The sequence below is a fragment of the Somniosus microcephalus genome, chromosome 14, assembly GCF_052327205.1.
Source record: "Somniosus microcephalus isolate GS21.2 chromosome 14, FLI_Smic_1.0, whole genome shotgun sequence".
NCBI lineage: Eukaryota > Metazoa > Chordata > Chondrichthyes > Squaliformes > Somniosidae > Somniosus > Somniosus microcephalus.
In genome coordinates, this window is record NC_141000.1 from 69,661,161 (window position 1) to 69,686,382 (window position 25,222).

The following is a 25,222-nucleotide window of genomic DNA, read 5'->3' on the forward strand; positions in this document are numbered from 1 at the left end:
TAATTTTCCAAAACTCCCTGGACTCGGCAAAGGTCCCGGCAGACTGGAAAACTGCTAACGTAACACCCTTATTTAAAAAGGGCAGTAGACAGAAGGCTGGAAACTATAGACCGGTTAGCCTAACATCTGTGGTAGGTAAAATTTTGGAGTCCATTATTAAGGAGACAGTAACAGGACATTTGGATAATCATAATTTAATAGGACAAAGTCAGCATGGTTTTATGAAGGGGAAGTCATGTTTGACAAATTTGCTGGAGTTCTTTGAGGAAGTAACGTATAGGGTGGATAAAGGGGAACCAGTGGACGTAGTGTATTTAGACTTCCAAAAGGCATTTGACAAGGTGCCACACAAAAGATTATTGCTTAAGATAAAAAATCACGGGATTGGGGGTAATATTCTGGCATGGATAGAGGATTGGCTATCTAACAGAAGGCAGAGAGTTGGGATAAATGGTTCATTCTCAGACTGGCAATCAGTAACTAGTGGTGTTCCGCAGGGGTCAGTGCTGGATCCCCAACTCTTTACAATCTATATTAACGATTTGGAGGAGGGGACCGAGTGTAACATATCAAAGTTTGCAGATGATACTAAGATGGGAGGGAAAGTAGTGAGTGAGGAGGACATAAAAAACCTGCAAGGGGACATCGACAGGCTAAGTAAGTGGGCAGAGATTTGGCAGATGGAATACAATACTGGAAAGTGTGAGGTTATGCACTTTGGCAGGAAAAATCGTAGAGCAAGTTATTATCTTAATGGCAAGAAACTTGAAAGTACTGAAGTACAAAGGAATCTGGGGGTCCTGGTGCACGAAACTCAAAAGGTTAGTATGCAGATGCAGCAAGTGATTAAGAAGGCCAATGGAATGTTGGCTTTCATTGCTAGGGGGATAGAATATAAAAATAGGGAGGTATTGCTTCAGTTGTACAAGGTATTGGTGAGACTGCACCTGGAATACTGCGTACAGTTTTGGTGTCCATACTTAAGAAAGGACATACTTGCTCTCGAGTCAGTACAAAGAAGGTTCACTCGGTTAATCCCGGGGATGAGGGGATGGACATATGAGGAGAGGTTGAGTAGATTGGGACTCTACTCATTGGAGTTCAGAAGAATGAGAGGCGATCTTATTGAAACATATAAGATTGTGAAGGGGTTGGATCGGGTGGATGCGGGGAAGATGTTCCCGATGATGGGTGAAACTAGAACTAGGGGGCATAGTCTTAGAATAAGGGGCTGCTCTTTCAAAACTGAGATGAGGAGGAACTACTTCACTCAGAGGGTGGTAGGTCCATGGAATATGCTGCCCCAAAAAGCTGTAGAAGCTACATCATTACATAAATTTAAAACAGAAATAGACAGTTTCCTAGAAGTAAAGGGAATTAAGGGTTACGGGGAGCGGGCAGGAATTTGGACTTGAATCTAGGTTCGGATCGGTCATGGCCCTGTGGGTAGCGGAGCGGGCCCAGGGGCCGTGTAGCCTGATCCTGCTCCTATTTCGTGTGTCTAATTCTGTTAGATTCAGGAGATGGTTCTGTGATAGTGGATTGGCGGTTAGGATCAGATCAGCCATGATCTTATTGAATGGCGGAGCAGGCTCAAGGGGCCAATTGGCCTACTCCTGCTCCTATTTCTTATGTTCTTATGTCATAATTAGCTACTCGGGCAATGTGGCAAAATGTTAACATTTTCAGTTACCTTGTTAAATTAATGAGTTATTAAAATATACCACTCCCAGGATAGTAACTAATTAGTTGTTAAAGCACCCTATTCTTTACCTTTAATAACTTGTTTTCTTCCCTATTAAGGACATACTAGAATTTTACCAAGCTAGCTAGTTGATATTCATGAGGTTTGAGAATATATTTTATTAACTTATCTTTTTTTTTCCTTTTTAGCAACAAAGGTGGCTGAAGCTTCCAAGAAGTAAATGTATACGTTTTTCAGATGCAGATAACGCCATGATGCCCACAGGGATCGATGTTACAGGAACTGAAAGATACTGAGTTCGTTTATGTAGCCTTAACAACAATTTTTTTAAACTTGCTTCAAAGGAATACAGCTGATCTGTACATGCTGTATAATAGTACCGTTCCAAAAAGAGTTTTTACTTTGAGAGCATGCAGTTAGTCATGTTCGTTGGGAAGATTTCCACCTTGAGCCAGTACTGTGTGCATTTGTTACGTTCACTTCATTGATTCCTGGATTTCTCAGCCAGTAATTTTCTCCTAAACCAGTCTTCATTACCAGTATCACCAAATCCAGGGAGAGTGTAACAAAGATTGACACTGCTGAAGCATGTCCAAAACCACTGAGATTGTCAATCTGTCATTCTTGTTGGACAATGAAAAGGAAATGATTTTGGAAGTTTTACACAGAGATGAACAGTTGAGAAAAGCTGAAGAGAAGAGAATAAGGTGAGTGGTATGTGGGGAAAAATGGTTTTTTTTACAAGTTGTCAGCAGCAATAACAGTCAACGTGATAAATTGAATTTGTACCCCGGCCAAGAATTCACACAGCGGCACAAAATGTTTTCGTGGCTAGTACACTTTATTGCTTTTGTAAATGGGAAAGAAAAATGAGCAGAAGACTGGTCTGCTTCCTGTTTGTGCAGTTTTCTGAACATGGTGAATTCTGGATCTCATCTGGGGTCTAGGGAAACATACCGTGAAAGAAAGGTACATTCCAACAGATAAAATCACAAGGTGAGGCAATTCGGTCCACTTTTTTTTGTGCATCTTTTAGTGGTTAATTCAAGATCAAGAGACTTGCGAGTAAGTCAATCCACCCAGCCTCGATCAGAAAATGTGTGTAGCATGCTAGGAGAAGAGCCTTGAAGTGAAGGCAAAGCTTTAAATGGATGAGAAAAACAGCAGAATAGCTAAGTGTCCTAAGCAAATAAGCTAGTATGGGGAGAAAATAAAAGGTATTGTTATGGAAGTGTACATAATGGATGCTACACATTCCCTAATGCTGTCTGTTTTTATTGGACAGGTTATTATCACAAGACAAAAGACACTGTTGCATGCATTGACTCATCGTAATGTGATTTCTCTTTATTTGGGAGGAGTAAAATCTAAAATCACTGATGCATTTCATTCTTTTGATTGAATGATCCCATATCAGGAAATGCTAAAAGTGTACATGATCAATGAATTAATAATGACTGGAAGGACAAGTCTGTTCTAATAGCACTGGCAGTAGGCAGTTGCCCGGAAGCTGCTGTCAAATGATAATTGTCTCTCAGCATGCTACAAATGTGCTAAAATATACATAAGCTAAGTCTATTCCCCTCAGTGTCCACTCCAATGACAATAGTTTCTATATATAATTGGTAAAGCCAAAGTTGCTTCCATTGACCTTTTGTGCTCTGTGGTGAAATAACCAGTGTTAGCTTTAAAATGTGTGTAGTATTTTAATTGAACATTTAGCAGTAGCTGTATCATTACTTTTTCCTCAATACAAGACACACTGTTGTATTTTAACATAGTACCTATAGAATTGATTGTTAATTTAAAGCACAGTTTTTGAATGTCCATTCAGATTTATATTTGCAACTGTTTAGCTATTAAAGAAATGCTGTGGCATCATTTAGATCTTCTTCAGTCAGTCTCCTACCCTCCCAGATGAGACAGGTGGGGCAAAGAATTCACACAGTAGCACAACATGTTTTTGTGGCTGGTACACTTACGATTTTTTTTATATTTAAGGTGTGTAAATCAAATGACTCTTCCCTTTCCAGTACCTTATATAATTCCACTCTTGAGCTACTGCCCTGCTTCTTTTATCTTGCCGTCAGTGGTCTTCTGGCTGCTGTGCAAGCCAACAGAAGAACTTTGAGGAAGGTTTAATGTGGGTTGATCTTTTCTTAATTATCCTATTTTTAAAAAAAAGTTTACAGATCAAAGACATGTTAGTGCTTGTAAAATTTGCAATTTTATCTTTGCTCCTTGTTGACCTGTGATAATAGATGCTTAAAATGCCTGCCACTGTACCATTTCAGGTCATTTAATCAGTGATGACATTGCAGTATTTCAATTTGGACTTCAAAAGAAAATCACAAGTGCAGACGGCCCCTCGCTAGTCCCTTCATAATAGTGACAAGACCTTGTCCTTGCACTGTTACACCCTCACAGTACAATTTGAAGGAGACAAGTTGAGACAGATACCTTTCTATACTTCCTGCAACCAGTCTCAAACTTTATGGAGAGTATTTAATCAAATCAGTCAGTCGCATTCTACGACATAGCTGCTTCTTTAGACAGCACTTGGAAAGGTACAACCTTTAGCAAATCTCTTGTGTTATGACTCAAATTTGTCTGCAAAAGAGGATTTATAGTTTGAAAGGTCAGTCCTTGGTTGAGGTATGCAGCGTATACCTGGATGATTATCCTTCTCCTCTTGTACAACCTGACAAGAATACTTTCGTATCAGATGCATACAAAAGATAATATAGTGTTTTCCTCCTTTGAATGCCAAGCATGCACCCTTCCATCCTTCTGATTCCTTCTCGGCTTCTGTGGAAAAAGTATTTCTGCTGTCTACCAGCTTTATCATCCTCTTCAATGTTTTTTAATTATTCAGATTTGTTGTGGAAAACAAGGATGGTGATATATAGGACATGGAAAGAGGAGGGTGATATGATCTAAATAATGAGGTTAAAACGTTTCAAAAAAAGCGTCCTCATCGATTCATCTAAGACGACTTGAACTACTTCCTCTGGCATATACAGGATAATTTTCAAAGAATCAGGAAGAGAATAGCAATTCACCCATATGGTTTAAATTCATTTGTAAAAAGGATTTACACTTTGAAAGGTCACTTCTTTTTATATTTGGACATTACAGCCGATTTCTTATTCTTTAAATATTATCCTCTGTATGTCAAAGACAGAATTGTTTGTATCCATGATCTGATGATGCCATTCGCCACCCAAATTGCATCTTCTCAATAGAGGAATTTTAGGGATGGGCAATAAATGCTGGCCTTGCCAGTGACGCCCACATCCCAGGAATGAATTTTTAAAAAATTAAAAATTTAGCATGGTCCTACAAAAAGATTATTGCAAGAAGTTTATGCTACAGCAACATTTAGACTCCTGGGGTAGAATTTTCTTGTGGTTGCACCTGCTCTTCTGCCATAATTTCAGCAAGTAATCAGCAGAAACGCCAGAGAAATGGCATGTAAACAGATCTGATCTAGCCCAGCAACTGCATTCTCTGCTGAACTGCTTCTGTGAGCTCAGTTTCTGCTACTCCCACTGAGACTTTTCACTCCACACTGGGATAACTCTTGATCTGTTCCTGCTGGTTCCCATACTGCTCTGGATACTGCTCCCATGATCTCTGCATCGCCACCATCTGCTTACTTCCTGTGGCTGCTGACTCTGCTCTGCTTCACTCATCCTTCAGAACTCCTCCAACATTTGCTGGACTCAGTTGGACCAGCTCCTCAAGTTACTGCTGCTGCTCCTGATCTTTTGCTCTCTGCACGGCCCCACAGCTGTTTCTCAGACCAGCTCCCATGTCTGCACTGATCTTGTCAATGGATGCTTTACCCTTCCTGGTCTTCCCTGCTCTTAGTCCTTGGGTTTCCTTCTCACTGGTCTACTGGATCTGCTGGCGTGCTAACACCTGAGGTCACTACATACCTCCTGACTCCTGGTCAACTCTCTGCTCCTCCTCCACCCTCTGATTCCATTGGACAACCTCCACCAGCACCTCGTCAACTCTTGTAGCTTCTCTACTCCTGTTGCTCCAATCATGACATGGTCATCTCTGACTCCTTCCTTGTATCCTTCACCACCCATGTGCCCCTCCCAATCCCACTTCTTTTTCATCCGCCCCAGGAAAAAATTCTGAGCCTAAGTCACATATAACTCCACTTTCAAAATCCCAACTACCTAACCTTTGGCTTTCCATTTGCCACAACAACTCCGCAACTCAGTTGCCTTTATCCCCAGCAAAATCTTCACTATCTCTCATCCTGGTTATTTCTAGTACAGCTGCCATTTCTGCTTCCTTCATTCCAGGGAAGACCTGAGCATATTTGGTGCACACCTGAATAGCCATCCATTGCATATCTGGCTGGACCACGTCAAGCTCCATCGAGCCTCTCTGCTTTGCCAAAACTACTCGCATCTCCTAGGATTATCCTGGAGAGCAAAGATATCTCCCTGCTTCTTTTCTCTACTACTAACGAACTCCCAAAAGCCCTCTTTCCCTCCTCCCCTTACCTCTAACAACAAGTGCACAGGTCACATGGATTTCTTTATTACCAAGATAGAGACCATCTGTTTAGCTACTTCTGCTGATTTCTTTCCTTACCCATGCCCTCCCTAGCCACAAACCCAGGTCTTTCTAGTTTTTCTTCAATAACCCCCCTCATGCCCTCTACAAGCTCATCTTGTCCATGAGACTCACCTCCTGCTCCTTTTGACCCCATTACCATGAAACTTATGACCACCCAACTTCTCTTCCTGTCCCCCATGTTACCCGGCATTGTAATTAGTTCCCCCTCCTTAGGCACTGTCTCCCTTGGCCCCTTTGTCCTTGCAAACTACGGCTCCATCTCCAAACTTCCTTTCCTCCCCAGTCCTTGAACATGTTGTCACCTTCCAAATCCATGCCCATCTTTTCCACAACTCCCATTTGAATCCCTCTTGCAGCATTAAAACAGCTCTAACCAAAGTCACAAACAATCTTTTCTGTGACTAAGACCATGGTGCATTATTGCTACTCATCCTGCATACAGCCTTGGACACTGTCAGCCACACCAGCACCTCCAACACCTTTCTTCTGTTATTCAACTTGGTGGAACTGTCCACTCTTGGTTCCATTGGTACCTATCTGATCATAGCCAGAGCATCTCCCACCCTCACACCATCACCTTGGGAATCCCCCAGGATCAATCCTTGGTCCCCTCCTTTTCCTCATCTATATGCTGCCACTTTGCAACATCATCAACTGCAGACATGGGGTCAGCTTCCACATGTGCGCTGAGGACACCCAATTCTACCTTTCCACCATCTCTCTCAACCCCATTATTGCCTCTATCCTGTCAGACTGCTTGTCCAACATCCAGTCTTGGATGAACTACAACTTCTTCCAACTAAACATTGGTAAGACCAATGTTATCATTTTTAGCCATTAGCTCAGTACCCTAGCCACTGACTCCAACCTCCTCCCCAGCCACTGTTTTAAGCTGAACCAGACTGTTTACAACCTCAGCATCCTACTTGACACCAACCTGAGCTTCCGACCCCATCTCCTCTCCATAATAAAGCCCACTTCCACCACTATGGGATCGGCCACCACTGTAACTGCCACCCCTACATTAGTCCAACAGCTTTGGAAATCCAAATTCATGCCTTTTTCATCTCCAGACTCGATTACTCCACCGCTTCCTGGGCAGCATCCTATCCTCCACCCTCCATAAATTTCATCTCAATCAAAACTCAAAGCCAGTATCCTATCCTGCACCACATTCTGCTTATCCATCACCCCTGGCTTCTGGTCCCCAATCCTCAAATGTAAATTTTTTATCCTTGTGTTCAAATCCCTTCGCAGCCTTGAATTCCCTATCTCTGTAACCTTCTCCAGCGCTACAACCCAGGAGATGAAATCAATGACTTTGGTCTTCCTGACTGTGATAAATCCATTAAGTGGAACAAGGACTCAAAGAGGCGATATCATAGAATTAACACGAGTACTTTATTAACAACTGGGGAAACACGTTTACAGACAACCTGCATCAGCATCCTGGCATTCCACCTTCTGCTGACCTATACAGGAAGCAAACCTCTGACCTTAGTAGCAGCATTGGCTACAGCACCACCTGGTGGATAACCTTAATCATAACATCCCAGATTACTATATCCCTCCTCCCTTAAGATTTCAGTATGAATTTCTTAACAAACAACCATTCCTGAGGGTCACATAAGGAGTCTCCATTCATCATGTTCCATACTTGACAAATCTAACAGTTCAGTATCAATCTCTCTGGTGGCTTGCGAGGCCTTTGTGAATGTCTAACAGTAAAGTCCCTGCTTGTTTGTGGTGAAGCCACCAGCTGCTCCTGAGCAGTGCTCAGAGTATCTGACTCTGCAACGATGGTTTCCTCTTGACGGATAGGTTCCTGTGGAATTATCTCTGTCCCTGGTGGTGGCACCACAGATGCACTTGGATAACTGGGGGCAACCCTGTCTTCAGTCATTGCATCTGGAACCTTCATTTCAATTTCCCCTTGTCTGGGAAGTATCTGATCTACATGTCTGCGTACTACCCTACCATCTCCCAACATGACCTTGTATGATACTGGACCTGTCATTGAGTCTATGAAGCCAGGAATCCACTTTGGTCCATAACTGAAATTCCTGGTAAGGATCGCATCTCCTTCTCCAAAACTTTGACTCTTTGTTCTTTTGTCATGGTTCTCTTTTTGTTTGTTTTGTCTGTTTTCCATTTTAGGTCTGGGTGGACAAGGTCAAGAATGGAGCGTAGTCTACGACCTAATAACATCTCAGCAGGAGAGAGTCCTGTGGTGGATTGAGGTGTTATTCTGTAGCTGAACAGAACCCGTGACACTTTGGCTGCTAAACTCCCTTCTGCACTTTTTTTCATCATCTCCTTAAATGTTTGTACGGCTCTCTCCGCAAGTCCATTCGAGGATGGATGATTTGGAGCCGAGGTCACCTGCACTATGCCATTTTTTCTCAAGAACTCTTTTGTCTCTGTACTCACAAAACAAGTGGCATTGTCACTCGCCACGATCTCCGGTAGCCCTTGATTACTGAAGCTCTGACGCAGGCAGTCTATAGTAGTAGTGGCGGAAGCAGAATTTACAGGATAAACATCCATCCATTTGGAATGTGCATCAATGATTATGAGGAACATCTTCCCCATGAATGGACCCGCATAATCTAAGTGCAATCTTCTCCATCGTTTATCCGGCCACTCCCAGGGGTGGAGAGGAGCCGCTGCTGGTGCCTTCCGGTGTTCCTGACAACTGCTGCATGTCTTCACTAGATTTTCTATCTCCTCATCTAGCTTTGGCCACCACAAGTAACTCCTAGCCAAGGCTTTCATACGGGAGACCCCATGATGACACTGATGTAGCTGCTCTAGGATAGACTGTCGTGCTGGCCGTGGAATAATCACTCGTGCTCCCCACAACACGCAACCATCCTGCACACTCAGCTCTCTTTTCCTGACACTGTAAGGTGTGAAGTCAGCCCCTTCCGGATGCTGTGGCCATCCCCTCACCACATATTCTTGAACTCTAGACAGTACTGGATCTTTACCTGTCCATGTTCTGCAGTCACAAGTGCCGTGTCAGTGTCCTCCAACATCAAAACTCTGTCCTCCAACATCAAAACTCTGTCCTCTGGAGCTGCACGGATAGGTGTGCCTGGCAGTGGAAGACGGCTCAAGGCATCTGCGTTCCCATGGTACTTGCCCGCCTTGTAGACGATGACATACTCATATGCCCTCAACGTCACTGCCCACCTCTGGATCCGGGGTGACACCATCTGTGGAACTGCTTTCATTTCATTGAAAGAGAGGGAAGAGGTTTATGATCGGTGCATATGGTGAACTTCCTGCCATATATGTACTTGTGGAACCTCTGTAACCGAAACATTACTGCTAACCCCTCTTTGTCGAACTGGGAATAGTTTTTTTCCGCTGGTGTTAGAGTTCGGGACATAAACCCTATTGGTCTTTCAGTTCCATCTTCCATGCAGTGTGAAAAAACTGCCCCCACCCCGTAAGGTGAAGCGTCACAAGAGAGAATGATATCTTTCTCTGCATTGTAGTGAACCAGCACATCCGACGACAGCATCAGTTTCTTGGACTGTTCAAATGAAACCCCCTGCTCCTCTCCTCACTGCCACTGTGTCTCCTTGCGCAGTAGTTTGTGAAGAGGTGCTAACACAGTTGACAAGTTTGGTAAAAACCTGTTATAATAGTTCAGCAGTCCCAGGTAAGCTTTTAACTCAGCCACCTTTGTAGGAGCAGGGCGTCCTGCAGTGCTTGTACCTTCTCCTTGAGTGGATGGAGCCCGGTGGCGTCCACTCTCTGTCCCAGGAACACTGCCTCATTCCCCAGGAAAGTGCACTTACTCCTCTTGAGCCGGAACCCTGCCCTCTCCAATCTCTGTAGTACCTCTCTGAGTGCTCAGATGCTCCTGGTCAGTTCTTCCCGTCACCAGAATGTCATCCAGATAGATGGAAACATGTGGAATCCCTTGCAGTACACCTTCGATTGTCCTCTGGAAGATAGCTGGACTAGATGAGACACCAAACGGTAAGCAGTTATATGTAAACAAGCCCTTGTGTGTATTTATGGTGACATACTTCTTTGATTCGTCATCCAGTGTAATCTGCAAGTAGGCATGACTCATATCCAACTTTGTGAATTTCTTTCCTCCAGCCAGGTTTGCAAAGAGATCCTCTGTTTTGGGAATAGGATACTGCTCTAGTTTGGACACCCGATTGACAGTCAATTTATAGTCTCCACAGAGTCTTACCGAATTGTCCGGTTTTAACACAGGTACTATGGGAGCTGCCCATTCCGAACATTTCACCGGCTCCAGTATGTTCTCTCTCAATAGACGGTCAAGCTCAGCCTCTACCTTTGGCTTCATGGCATAAGGCACAGGTCGTTGTTTAAAAAACCTTGGCGGTGCCTCCTTGTCTACATAAATCTTAGCTGGGGGGCCATTAAATGTGCCAAGTTCCTCCTTGAACACACTCTCATGTTCACTCAACACTTCTTGCAAAGTCAACTGTTTGCCCGCATCTATTTGATGTACTGCTCCCCAGTCTAATTTAAGTTCTTTTATCCAGCCCCGACCTAACAGGTTTGGTCCGGTACCCGATACTATAACTACAGGTAGCTGTTCCACTGTGTCCCTGTGTTGCACAGTTACCTTAGCTGTACCTAATGTCACTACTCGTTCACCTGTATATGTTTTAAGATGCAGGGAGCAAGGCTTTAACTCTGGAACTTTTGCACGGTTCCACAATTTTGAGTACTCTGCCTTGTTCATTATGGTCTCACCGCACCCTGTATCCACTTCAAAGTTCACCTTAGTGTCATTTACTGTCAGTTGCAATGTGATAGGAGCCACTTTTGGAATGTTCTCTAACATGCTATACATTATGAACATGTCCTCTTCTTCCTCCGCTTCCCCGCTGATGTGGTGTGCTCCATGTTTTTTCACTTCTCTCCCTTGGTTTTTCTGTCCTCCCCCTTTTGGTTTGGATTCCTCCACAGGTGATTTCGCCCTGCAAGCTCGTTTTATGTGTCCTTGTTTCCCACACTTGTAGCACTTTTCCTCCAGAAACCGGCATTCACTCGCCAGGTGATCGCCCTTGCATCTATAACATGCCTTCACATGCTCACGTTGTAGTTTCTGATGCATGTTCAACTTGTGCACAACAACCTGACCTGCAACTTGCGTAGCATTAGCCCTGTCTGAACCCTGCATTTCTTTTACATCTCGGTTTGCTGTCTCTATGGCTTGAGCAAGTTCCAATGCTTTTTCATAAGTAAGCCCAGTCTCGGATAATAATCTACGCTGCATTCGGTTGTCCATAATTCCGCAAACTAGCCTATCTCGCAGCATTTCCTTCAGGTTGTTCCCATAATTGCAATCTTGTGCTAATTTACGCAACACCGCTACATAGCCCATTACGCTCTCTTCCTCTTTCCTGTTCCTTGAATTAAACTTGAACCACTGTACAATCTCACTAGGCTTAGGGTTGAAATGTTCTTTTAGCAAAGCCACTAATTCAACAAATGATTTGTCCCAGGCTTTTCAGGACTGAGCAGATTTTTCATCAAACTGTAGGTTTGGCTTCCCACTGAACTAAGCAGAATGGCTTTCCTTTTTTCGGCATCATTTATTTCATTTGCTTCGAAAAAATAACCCAACACTTCACAGTATTCTTCCCAGGTTTGTGCTTGAATATCAAAAGCGGAAACCATTCCTACCATGGCAGCTATGCTCTCTTCCAGCTTGTAGCTAACTTTAGCTCGTGATTTTGTTGTTTAAACGTCCCGGCAGACTTTTCTTCTTTATGCAGGGTCCTTAAGTTGCCTCGTCGCCAAATGTGATAAATCCATTAAGTGGAACAAGGACTCAAAGAGGCGATATCGTAGAATTAACACGAGTACTTTATTAACAACTGGGAAACACATTTACAGACAGCCTGCATCAGCATCCTGGCATTCCACCTTGTGCTGACCTATACAGGAAGCAAACCTCTGACCTTAACAGGAAGCAAACCTCTGACCTTTGTAGCAGCATTGGCTACAGCACCACCTGGTGGATAACCTTAATCATAACATCCCAGATTACTATACTGACTTTAAGCTGGAGGAAGTTGTGACTTATCCATGACTTGATATTGGACAGGCAATCTGACAGCATGGAGATGATTGAGGTCAAAAGAGGTGGTGAAGAGGGTAAGAGCATCAGCATACCTGTGGAAGTTGATTACATGACCGCAGATGATGTCACAGAGGGTCAGCATGTAGATGAAGTGGAGGGGGACCAATGATAGATCCTTGGGGGACTGCAGAGGTGACAGTGCAGGGCCATAAGGGAATCCTGAAGATGTGCTGGCTGCATTTGGATAGGTAGGAGTGGAGCCACCTAAGGGCAGGCCCATGGATTTGGACAACATAGGAGAGGAAAAAGACCAGGATAGTGTGGTCAACCATATCAAATGGTGCGGAGAGGTCAAGGAGGGACAACCACCATTGTCACAGTCACAAAGAAGAAAATTGTGATTTTGGCCAAGGTCAGTGCTGTGAGAAAGGTGGGATTTGAATGCAGAGTTTTGGGACAGACGGGTACAGACCCAAGAGTTAATGACTCATTGAATGACCTTACAGATTTAGCATCCATAACAGGAGTGAAAGTCTTCGATTAAAACTATTAGACCCTATAGAGAGCATTCACTGCTGCTACGAATGTTGGGATAGCTGTCTCCAGAGCTATCTCTGGAATAAGCAGCACTTGCAGAAGAGGTAGGAGAAAGCTGGAAGAAAGCAATAAGTATGGAAAATATATTCCCCACCCCCTTCAATCTTCTTCACAGAAAAGTGAAAATCAAAAAAATAAAATAAGCCTACCACACAGATTACAATCAGGCAGTTATAAAGGGTAGCAGGTTAGTGCACCACAATACTGCACATGCAAGCTAATTTGTATTTAATTTTAAATAAAAACAGAAATGCTGGAAATACTCAGCAAGTCAGGCAGCATCTGTGGAGAGAGGAACAGAGTTAACGTTTTAGGTCGATGAGGGTTCGCAGAACCTATTATATTTTATTATTGATTTACATTTTTGAATTCAGTTTTTTTTAAAGTTTTAAGTATAAGTTGACAACATTTAGAAGGGTGTGTGTCAGAACCGACAGAAACTGGAAAAGACAAAGCTATGAATAAAGACTTCAAAAGAACCAAGAAAAAATATTTAGAACAATGGAGAAGAGAATAAAAGAAAACGCTTTGTGAATATAAACACATCATTCAGACATTTGAACACAGAATAATTCCCCTCAATTTCTAATTAATTCACTGTTACTTACCTCATGAAGGAAATAACTGAACAACGTAGTACAAAATGAGGAACTATTGCATTAATCATTGGCAATAATGTTGGAAATTAAAATCTGGAGTATTCAACAGACAAGCCACGAATAAGATGTAACCATAGTGATACATGGACAGTTAAAAATTTGGAGACAGAGTGAGAACAGACTTAAGTCATATTTACAGGTTATATAAATTAAACTGTCCGTGCAGTTCTGTTCACACAATAACTGTGAAAGATTGGAGAGTAAATGACCTCTGGCCTGGTTCAAGTGCTAGGAATGGGGGGGTGGGGGGGGAGGGAATAACTGCCTAGACAAAATCATAGTGCCAATCCAGTCAATTAACTAACATTATTTTCTTTTCAGCCTCCTGGTCTCCTCCGGCCATACATTGCCTGTGGCCAGTAGGGTGGGTGGTAGAATTGGCCCTAGGCCACTATTAGTGTTGCTTTTCACTAGCTGCTTGGGATTTTCCCAATCCAAATCAACATGGCTGGGATCTGCGACTCAGTATGGTGGTCCAAATCTGTGTCACTTGCTGCTAGGGCTTGGGTGGTCAATCATATTGACACCATCCAGGACAAAGCAGCCCGTTTGACATTCACTCCCTCCACCACCGGCGTACCGGGGCTGCAGTGTGTACCATCTACAAGATGCACTGCAGCAACTTGCCAAGGCTTCTTCGGCAGCACCTCCCAAACTCGCGACCTCTTCCACCTAGAAGGACAAGGGCAGCAGGCGCATGGGAACACCACCACCTCTAAGTTCCCCTCCAAGTCACACACCATCCTGACTTAGAAGTATATCACCGAACAGCACTGTGGGAGTACCTTCACCACATGGACTGCAGCGGTTCAAGAAGGCGGCTCACCACCACCTTCTTAAGGGCAACTAGGGATGGGCAATAAATGCTGGCCTTGCCAGCGATGCCCAGATCCCATAAGCGAATAAAAAAAATATTGCATCCAACCAAACTTTGTTGAATAATTCTGACAATAACAATAATGGTAACATTCACACCACAGAAGTGCCAGGCAATGACTATCTCCAACAAGCGAGAGTCTAACCACCTCCCCTTGACATTCAACTACATTACCATTGCCGAATCCCCCACCATCAACATCCTGGGGGGTCACCATTGACCAGAAACTTAACTGGACCAGCCACATAAATACTGTGGCAACAAGAGCAGGTCAGAGGCTAGGTATTCTGTGGCGAGTGTCTCACCTCCTGACTCCCCAAAGCCTTTCCACCATCTACAAGGCACAAGTAAGGAGTGTGATGGAATACTTTCCACTTGCCTGGATGAGTGCAGCTCCAATAACACTCAAGAAGTTCGACACCATCCATGACAAAGCAGCCCGCTTGATTGGCACCCCATCCACCACCTTAAACATTAATTTCCTCCACCACCGGCGTACCATGGCTGCAGTGTGTACCATCTACAAGATGCACTGCAGCAAATTGCCATGGTTTCTTCGGCAGCACCTCCCAAACCCGCGATCTCTTCCACCTAGAAAGACAAGGGTAGCAAGCGCACGGGAACACCACCACCTCCAAGTTCCCCTCCAAGTCACACACCAGCCTGACTTGGAAATATATCGCCGTTCCTTCATCGTCGCTGGGTCAAAATCCTGGAACTCCCTACCTAACAGCACTGTGGGAGCACCTTCACCACACGGACTGCAGTGGCCCGTGACCTAGCTAAATTCAATACATGTGTTGCAGGTAGGATGCAAACTGATGTTTTTGCACTGTAGGCTTGAGGGGAGGAGCCAGACTACCTTTTGAACGAACACTGATTGTGTGATTTGTTCAATTAACTGTATGACAGACAATTGATTTTGAATCCGAATGTCACTTGTGAAAATCCAAACAAGCCACCACAACTGGTGAATGGGTACATCAGTGACTTGATCCATTTATTCAGCAGAGTTGCTTGAAGATAGTCAAACTGATGTAGAATCTTCACAGGAAAACAAGGTAAACTAGCTAGCAAATGGTTGAAAGAAGAAATCTAATTTGGCCTGGTTCAGATTTCTATAAAAACATATGGCTTTTTCACCAACATGTTCTTGGATTAGCTAATTTACATTAACTTAAACATCACTTATCTTTTATTTGAATTCTTTAATAAAACCTGAAAAGAAATGGAGACGCACCTCAGCCCAGAATGCCTCCTTCATACTCAATATATTTCTGAGATGCCATGTACCTCTAGGCCTAGAAATTCAGTTGGTTGCGCCAGCAGTTAGCGCCTTAAGAGAAGTGAATTTCGGGCGCTATGCGTGTAGCGCCCGGGTGCAGCGCAGTTTGCGCCTCGCCCCAAATTAAGTTGACCCTTAGCGCCGGCGCAAAGTTTAGCGCCCGCCCGGCTGCGCGTGCAGAAAATGACGTCACATCCTCGTGCAACGCCCTTTGCGCGCCCCGATTCCAAACTTCAGTCGGACCGCCCCATTGTGCGGCTGGCGGCCAGAGCGTTTGTAAAATGGAACGCAACACAGCCGACGCGGGCCCCGGGGAGTGCAAATTAAAGGGCACGTACCCTGCAGTATAAAGGGCAGCCATTTTGCAGCAAACACTCTTGTGCAACGGATTTCTGGACACACAAGGAGGAGAGCTAACTGGTTTCGTGCAGCAATAGCTCAGGTATTTTTGGACTCAGGCCAAAGCGCTGCAAGTGCCCTGTTGGAAATTTGACTGTTTGCCAGCATTTGATGGGGGCTGCATGGGGTGCCAACGCGGAGTTTCAGCGCCATGTGCGTAGGGCTCGCAGACGCGGGGTCAGAGGGGCAGCCCTGGCTAGAGGCAGAGGGGGCAACAGGCGTCGGCAACATAGGCCTTACCCAGTCAGGGTATACCACCAGCAGCGCTCCTACCTCACCATGAGTGGTGCGCGATGTGTAAGAAGGCTGAGATTCCGAAAGGAGGTGGTTGCAGAGATCTGCCACCTGCTTCGCAGAGATCTGCGTCCAAAGCTCAGGTGCAGGACGTCTCTGTCGGTGGAAGTGAAGGTGACGGTGGCATTGAACTTCTATGCCACCGGCTCCTTCCAATCCGCTGTTGGGGACATAGCTAACATATCCCAGTTCGGCGTGCATCGCTGCATCCGCCAGGTGACCGATGCCCTTTTCAGAAGGAGACGCCAATTCATCTCCTTCCCCATGGCCCTGGAGAGCCAGCATCAGCGTGCAGTGGGATTTGCAAGACTCGCGGCCTTCCCCTTGGTGCAGGGCGCCATTGACTGTACGCATGTGGCTTTGCGGGCACCTCTGGAGCATGGCGAGCAGTATCGCAACCGGAAGGGCTACCATTCTCTCAATGTGCAGCTGGTGTGTGACCACAAGCAGCGCATCCTGGCTGTCAATGCCTGCTTTCCAGGCAGCTGCCACGATGCCTTTATCCTGCGGCAGAGTACTGTGCATGACATGTTCGAGGCACAGCCTCCCCCAAGAGGATGGCTACTCGGGGACAAAGGCTATCCTTTGTGTACCTGGCTCATGACCCCGCTCTGCGCGCCCAGGACCGCTGCTGAAGAGGCATACAACGAGAGCCATCAAAGGAGCAGAAACATCATCGAGCAAACTATTGGGGTCCTCAAGCAGCGGTTCCGCTGCCTTGATCGTTCCGGCGGATCTCTGCAGTATTCGCCGCACCCGGTCTCCCAATTTGTCGTAGTTTGCTGCATGCTACACAACCTGGCTCTCCGCAGGATTCAGGCACTGCCACCTGACGTTGGACCACCACCTCAGGAGGAGGAGCAGGAGGAGGAGGAGTACGTTCCCAGGAGGGAGCGACAAGGTCCAAGGGCCGTCCGTCGCCAGCTTATTGAACGTAACTTCTAAGCCCCCTGTCAGGGAATGCCTTGTGGCCATGAAGCAAGATGAATGCAGCCGCTCCGCAAGCCCTCAGCCGGCGAAGGCAACAAAGACTAACAAGAACAACCATGGACACTGTCTGAATAAAGATAAATTTATATTTGACAAAAATGAAACCCCTTCCCACATGAATCCCAAAAACAATCAACGGCCCCCACAAAAAGTGCAACAAACGACTCACTCCCACTACCTGGGGAGGAGTAACTCCACATTTGAACAAACCAGGCCTCAACCTCGGCCTTAACGCAAAAAAATTACCCATAAACAAAACAACCATGGGCAAAATAAAGATGTCCACCGCCATATAAAATGAAAGCTGGCCACACCCTCTACTTAGTGGCCCGCGAGGGCGAGACCTTGTCCAGCCTTTTGGCGCCCCTGCCCGGCCTGCTGCTCCTCCGCAAGCTCTGCCCAGTGGCTGCTGCGAGGCTGGGGGAAGGCGCCTGAGGGTCAGATGTCCTTCCGCCAGATGGCCTTGGGGGGCGGCCTACACAGGCTTTGGGCCTCGAGGGGCCGGCTGTTGATTGGCGCACATGTGCATGCCCACCATCAGCTCCAGCCGCTTGCCGTTGACACTCCACTGGGGGAGTGGCGGCGACGGATGGCGCAATGTGGGCAAGCTGGCGTATTGGAGGCGCTGGCTGGTGATGTCGCACGCTGGCACTCACCCGGGCACGCACTGCACGATCAGCACCAATCAGCCGAAGGGCGGATCGCTGTGCTGCTGCAGCGCGGCGGGTGTCCTGGCGATGCCTGGCTGAGGCAGCGCGTGTGGCAGCAGTGAGTGCCCCTGTTGCCCTGGTCTGCGCCCGCATCACATCCGCCACTGACTTGACGGCATCAGCCAGCGACTCCATCGCCGGAGGCATCCGTTCCACTACCTCCATCATCATCCGGCCACTCTCGGCATTTGATGCCCCAAACTCCCGCACACTGGTCGCCAGCGACTCGATGGCCTCAGGCATCCGTCCCACCACCTGCATGAGCTCTGTGTGGCGGCGGTCCGAATCCTCGGCCATTTTGTCCAGCTGGCGCGCCTCCTCCGAGGTGAAGGTGGCCGGACTGGAGGCGGGACTGTCCCGCTGGGGAGCAGGGGTCCGAGCTAGGCGACCCTTGGCACGTTGCTGGCGCCGAATGTCCGCAGCAACTGCACTCCCTTCCGATCCTTCCCCCAGAGGGGGGAAGGCCGCGGCCCACCCGCAGCCCTCCTGGGTGGCTGGACGCCACTGGTCCCAGCAGCTGCACTCCCCTCCGAAAGTTGCTCCAGGCTCTCGTCCAGGGAAGACGTGTCCAACACTTCGCCCTCTGCTGCGGGACCTGAGTCCTCCCCTGATGGTCCGGGTTGCTCTTCCTCCTCCTCCTCCCCCTCCTCCTGTTCGGAGGGGCTGTCACTGGCAGCTTCAGGGAGCTCTTCGTCACCAGCTGAAAGCAGGAAGGCACAAGAGTAGCTTCAGAGTGAGGAGAGGGCGTCAGCGAGGGAGTCATGACTGGTGGCATTCAGCGCATTGGTGGCACAGTGGCAAAGGAGGTAGCTCGGATGCGCAAGTGCGACGAGAGAGGGCCAAAAGGCGAGGTCCTTACCATTGCCGGGCAGCGGAGGGTCGGCTTCTCCGCACGCTCTGGGCACAATCACGCGGCCTCCCATGAGGCCACTCACGCGCTCCTCCAGGGGAGTGAGCTTCTGGAACTTGGCGCGGCCTCCCCCGGTGATGTCGCGGCGCTTGCGATTATTCGCAAGTTTAGCCTGCAAGAGAAAGGACGGGCTCTAAGTACGGTGTGTAGCCGTGACGTAGTGTGCACTGCCTCCCATGGTGGAATAGCTTGGCCAGAGTGTAGCCCTGATCTAGTGTGCACTGCCTCTCATGGTGGAATAGCTTGGCCAGTGTGTAAAGTGCAGAATGTGCAATTGATGCTCATGACTGTCCCAAAGCTGCTGGCTGAGGGCTGCCCATTAGGCCTTTCAGGTCCCTTTGCCCATCATGTCAGGTGTACATGCAAGAATGAGGAGGAGAGTGGAAAGGGTACTCACCCTGACAATCCTGGTCAGGTCATTGTATTTCTTCCGACATTGCACCTTGTCCCTGGGGGCATCGCCGTAGGACGACACCCTGGTGGCGATCTCCCTCCAGGCTTTGGTGTAGACGCGGTGGGTGGGATTCCTGCCAGTGTCTGGGAACAAGATCCTGCGCCTCTTCTCCAATGCTGTCAGCATGATATCCAGATCACGCTCTGAGAAGCGCAGGGCACGCTCACGGGCCTTCTCATGCGTTGCCATGGCTCCTTGGGCTCAGCAGCAGTGTTGAGGCCTAGTTTGAAAGCTGCAGTGTGCAGGGCGTGGCAGCAGACCAAATCGTCCCTTCCCCCTTTAAGAGCTGGCCGGCGCCACGGGGTCTGCTGTCAATCAAAAAATGACCGCACCCGCGCTGCGCCCCGCCTCGGCGCTATCCCTCTGCACCGCCGGCTTAGCGCCTAAAGATAGTCGTGTAACGCCTCTTTTAGCGCTCCAGCAACCTCTTAGGGTGAAGCAACTGAATTTCGGCGAAGGGGGCGCAACTTTGGGGCGGGCGCTAAAGTCGGGCAGGCGCTAACGTTAGCGCCCCAAAACTGGCAAAACTGAATTTCTAGGCCCTAGTCCCTCTCCTGCTTATTCCATGGCTCTGTACGCCAACCCCAATTTATCTCCAACTTCTCTCCCAGCAGTTCTGTGGAGCGCTAACTTCGCCGGGGCGCTACACCCGGAGAAATTAGCACCCCCATGCCGGAACTTGAGTGGGTGCGCCCCAAGAGGGAAGCGGGGCACTACTGGAAGCGCCCCGCATCCCTCTTGGGGCGCTGCGAGTCAACATCGCGCCGCGGTATTGCAGGCCTTCCTCCCCTTCTTAAAAGGGAGGGGCCTTGCGCAGCGCAACCCGGTGCCCAGCTGGGCCCCCGGGGATCGGTAGTGCTGGCAAAAGAGCCCGGCACTCAAGAGAAGTGCCGGGCTCTTGGAGCGCAGCCGGCACTCCGTGGTAGGGGCCGTTCAGGAGGCCGGGGATGGGAGCGCAGGCAGGTGCTGGCAGGTGGCCAGCAACAAAAATGGCCGCCCCACACCTCGTAAATTGCGCCTCCCCGGCCGCAGGTAGGCCCCCCTGACCCCGTCGGACATAATGTCCGGTGGTAAGTCGGGGCGTTCTGAAGATTGCGGCCAGGGTGCGAGCGGGGTGCTGTGCATGGCGACGATGTAATCGCCGGAGGCGCAGCGCCGCGGGGCGCTACCGATTAGTGCCACCGCTAACCTCCAGCTGAATTTCGCGGGAGATGCCGTGCCTGGGTGCTAATTGCTTTGCAACCCAACGGGAGGCGCAAAGCAACCCAATTCCCCACCCCCCCATACCTCTATGCTTCAGCCTGCTCCCTCTTTCTCTGACTGCCACTACTGCTTCTTATTCCCGGAGCTAAACAGTTCAAGAGACCTGACATCGTTAGGATGGAGAAATCTATACTTGTGTAAATAAGGGTGAAATACTAGGCAGGGTGCTTCAAGCTAGAATGGATTAGCTAGCAGGCACTCCGTTTTCTATTAGACTGACACAAGTGTTGAGTGTATCCAGTCCTTCCTCTCATGATTTGATTTTATGTCAGTGGCAATGAGTGTCATAGAATGAGAATCCAGCTCAATACAGTTTACAAGAAAATTAATTGCAAGCTTTTTAAAAAATTAAAAAATAACCTAGTGGAAAATACTCCACATGGTGATGGACTCGATTGGTTGTAAGCAGCAAGATCCCAAATTCCAACTCTGGTCTGAACTGAACTAGCTGATCACCAGCTGATGATATGGGCTATAGTACTGCAAAATAATTGGGTGTTCCTGTCTGCAGAGGTGGAAAAATGAGTTATTTTGGTGAATGGCTACCCAGTGTTCCTTGCTGGAAAGTGTCCACATGGATGTTGGATGAGAACAAGACAAGGTTGGCTGCGATGCCCAATGTTCATTGTCTAGAGTCACATGATGAGTCACTTTGAGAGATCGAAGACCGACTGGTGCCCAGTGAACCATACCCCTGTATAAGTCATTGCCTTAAAGCAAGGGGGGGGGGGAGAAAACTAGGCAAATAAAATTAATATTTATATTTCAATGGTTAGTTATTCCTAAAAAGTTTGTTATTGAAGAGAATTTCAATGTATAACTAGAATAGGAGTCTCTGTGAATATGTAGACCATCATTATGACCTACATTGATTTATTGGTGTTCCTTCACATGTGTGAAAGACCCTTCACAGCCCAAGTAAACTACAGTACCATTTGCCATTCATGCATATGACAAAGCTGTTGTTATACTGGTGAACTACTCAGTGCTTAGTGTGTAAAGGAAATCCTGTAAGTGATATCTTAGTCTCAAAAAATTGCAATTTTCACCTTGTTTAATCAATACTAATAATGAATGTATCTCAAACAAATTTAGTTGCGAAGATCAAAATACCTAACAATGTTACCTCTAATTAAAATGGTCAGTTCCCTTTTGTATAATTTCAGAAACTATTCAAATACAAACTGAATATCACTGGGGTGAAAAGGTCAGCGAAACTGCAAAACAAAAAATCGTTTTTAGTTAAATAAAACCGATGGGAACGGAAACCTGAATCTCTCCTCCCCTATCCGGTAGATTTTTGGTTCATTAGCTCTTTCACTCATCTTGTCTGATTTTTAAAATAAATATTTTTGTATTCAATTAGTTTACAACATACAATATTTTAATCTAACCCTGCACATAAATTAAAGTGGTGTTCCCCAACTGTGATCCCCTAAAAGTGGAAATGTATTTATTTTTTCTTTGTCTTTGGGTTGTTTATGTTCCTTTTTTAAAAAAAATGCAACATCCTTCCCCCAGCCCCCATGCAATGCAATATTCTCAGACAAATAGAGTAACGCTGCTCTTTAGTTATTCACTATGAGATGTATGAATAGGTGGCTTAGTCTAGTTTTTTGTCTCTACGGTTTTTCATTCACCGTGTGAAAATACTTGCTGTCTATTTAATTCATCTCTGCTTTTAGTACCCCAGCATTTCAGTTTAAGCATTAGAATGCGAAACCTTTAAAAGAGTTCAAAATCCCTGCTAAATGAGGTATGATATTCATTTAACAACAACAACATCTTACATTTAATTTGATAAGATTCTGTATCATTACAACATGTTACTGAGTATCTCCTGTGTAGTTCATACACTGAAGATCTGATGCAGTTTGCGAAGCTTTTGTCCCTGCCTGGAAACTCACTCAATTTGAACTCAGATTGGAGAAATGTACCCAATCTGCAATGCTCCTGATTTTCTAGTGATTAAAATTGGTCTCTGCACCCAATTCTCTGACCCACATTCATGTCGAGTCAGGCTCCATGCCGGGAGCAGAACCCCACAAAGTTTACCCTATAATATTATCCTGAGTTAACTTAGAAGAGAAGGAAAATGTGAATATGATTAAATGAGAGAGATTTAAGTAGTGAGCTTCAGGATGAATCACTGAGCACGAGTGAGGAATAGCAAATGGTGATGGAATTTAATGAACAGGAATCTGCTGGCCAAATGACCAGTTTGCATCCTACTTTGGTTGCAGGGCCAATGAATTCAGATCACATGGGGTCTGATTGCAAAAGAAGGTTCTTATTGACCACAATTACCTTTCACGTTATTTTAGGCCCTGCTAGGTATAGTGACTAGTGTGAAGAAATCCACTGACCCCTTTTGTGAGGTTATGCAGGACGGTGCAGAGAACAACAACGACTTGCATTTATATAGCACCTTTAACATAGTAAAACATCCCAAGGCGTTTCACACGAGCGTTGCCAAACAAAATTTGACACCGAGCCACATAATGATATATTAGCACAGATGACATGGTCGAATAGGTAGGTTTTAAGGAGCATCTTGGAGGAGAGAGAGGCGGAGAGGCTTAGTGAGTGAATTATAGAGCTTAGGGCCTCAGCAGCTCTAGGCACAGCTGCCAGTGGTGGAACATTGAAAATCAGAGATTGGCAAGAGGCCAGAATTGGAGGAGCTCAGATATCTCTAAGGGAGAACCATGGACATGTAGCAACTCCTTAGGCATCTGCAGCAGAGCAAACAGAGAGGTATAAATCCTAACACGGTGGGAGTATCTCTCATAAAGGCTCATTGCCGCTAAGGTGGTCTTGAGCTGAAACATACAGCAGACCCTCTTATGCAGCTTCAGCACACTGGGGGATAAAATGCAGAGCACAATGATGCAGGACTTCACTAACCTTATTGCTGCAATCGGACCTGCAAGTCAACAGACATTCTGAGGACAAGTCCATCACAGGGACATGACTAGAGTATGAACTAGTGAGGCCGCTGTGTCTCAAGGCAATGTCACAGCCAGCTCATTTAGTTACCCCCTTGCCAGAACGCAAGTGACATTCCTGGGGTCATTGTCAGTGTCTTGATCTGGCCTTGCCTCCTGGTTGGCCTCCCACCACCTCTTTGACAAAATTATGCAATGTATAGCAGATACAATGATATTGGAGACCCTGGCAGGGGTGGACTGTAAGATGCTCCTGATTAGTTCAATCACCCTTGTATCTGCATTGACCATGTTACATTTGCTTTCTGTTTCTGTGCATGGCTGCTGCAAAGATGCCAGTTAGGCTGAAGCAAAGAGTCTTAGGCCTCGATTTGTATGTGGGGCAAGAAGGGTGCTAGTCACTTGTTTGATACATTTGTGGGCAGCAGAACTTGGCTAAGAAGGCAGATGAACCCTATCATAGTCTGGAAAGAGGCGGAAACATATCAGTTGGTGGTGACCTTGATTAGTTGTCTGTACCGAAGATGGCACTGCTCTGTAACTGCCTCTGTGCTGACCCAGAGCCTGAGGAGACGGTTGCCCTCGGTCATTGTCAGGTACATATGTCTGGGCTTACAGATACAATTAGTGCGAGCTGATCTCCAAATGTACAAGAGATAGCTCCTGCTGTTGACACTGTTAAATCCAGTTTCCAGAGATTGGAAGCAGGTTTGTAACCAATTTTATCTTAAAAGGAATTTAATATTATGGTCTTGTCATTTTCATCTCTGTTTCAGCTTTCCCTCTTTCATGCATAAGAATATAAGAGCTCTGTTAATGTAATTGGGAGAATGGGCTTATACTCACTGGAGTTTAGAAGATTGAGAGGGGATCTCATCGAAACCTATAAAATTCTGTCAGGCCTGGACAGACTAGATGCAAGAAGGATGTTCCCGATGGCCGGGGAGTCCAGAACCAGGGGTCATAGTCTAAGGATAAGGGGTAAGCCATTTAGGACTGAAATGAGGAGGAACTTCTTCACCCAGAGAGTGGTGAACCTGTGGAATTCTCCACCACAGAGGGCGGTGGAGGCCAGTTCATTAAATATATTCAAGAAAGAGTTGGATATATTTCTTAAGGCTAAAGGGATCAAGGGATATGGGGAGAAGGCAGGGACAGGGTACTGAATTTGGATGATCAGCCATGATCGCATTGAATGGCGGAGCAGGCTCGAAGGGCCGAATGGCCTACTCCTGCTCCTATCTTCTATGTTTCTATGTTTCTATGTAATGCCTCATTTCTTCATAAGTGACCCATTAATGAGATTGCATTCTTCAAATTGTATGTTTCACAGCCACACATTCCTGTGATTTTGGTAATAAAACATGGAGGAATAAATAGGTGTTCTGTTTTCTTTTATTAAAAGAAGAATTTTGCACTCTTTACTTTTCCCTCTGAGAAACAG

At 46.4% G+C, this 25,222-nt stretch overlaps 1 protein-coding gene across 3 annotated transcripts in view; it reads left to right on the plus strand.

Moving 5' to 3' along the window:
• Positions 1-1,873: 1,873 nt before the first annotated feature.
• sytl5 (synaptotagmin-like 5) overlaps positions 1,874-25,222 on the plus strand; it is a 139,381-nt gene continuing 116,032 nt past the window's right edge. For all 3 annotated transcript variants that reach the window (XM_086006622.1, XM_086006624.1, XM_086006623.1), the window contains exon 1: positions 1,874-2,412. In XM_086006622.1, the coding sequence (XP_085862748.1) occupies positions 2,294-2,412 (119 nt within the window). In that variant the 5' untranslated portion in view covers positions 1,874-2,293. The remainder of the gene's footprint in view (positions 2,413-25,222) is intronic.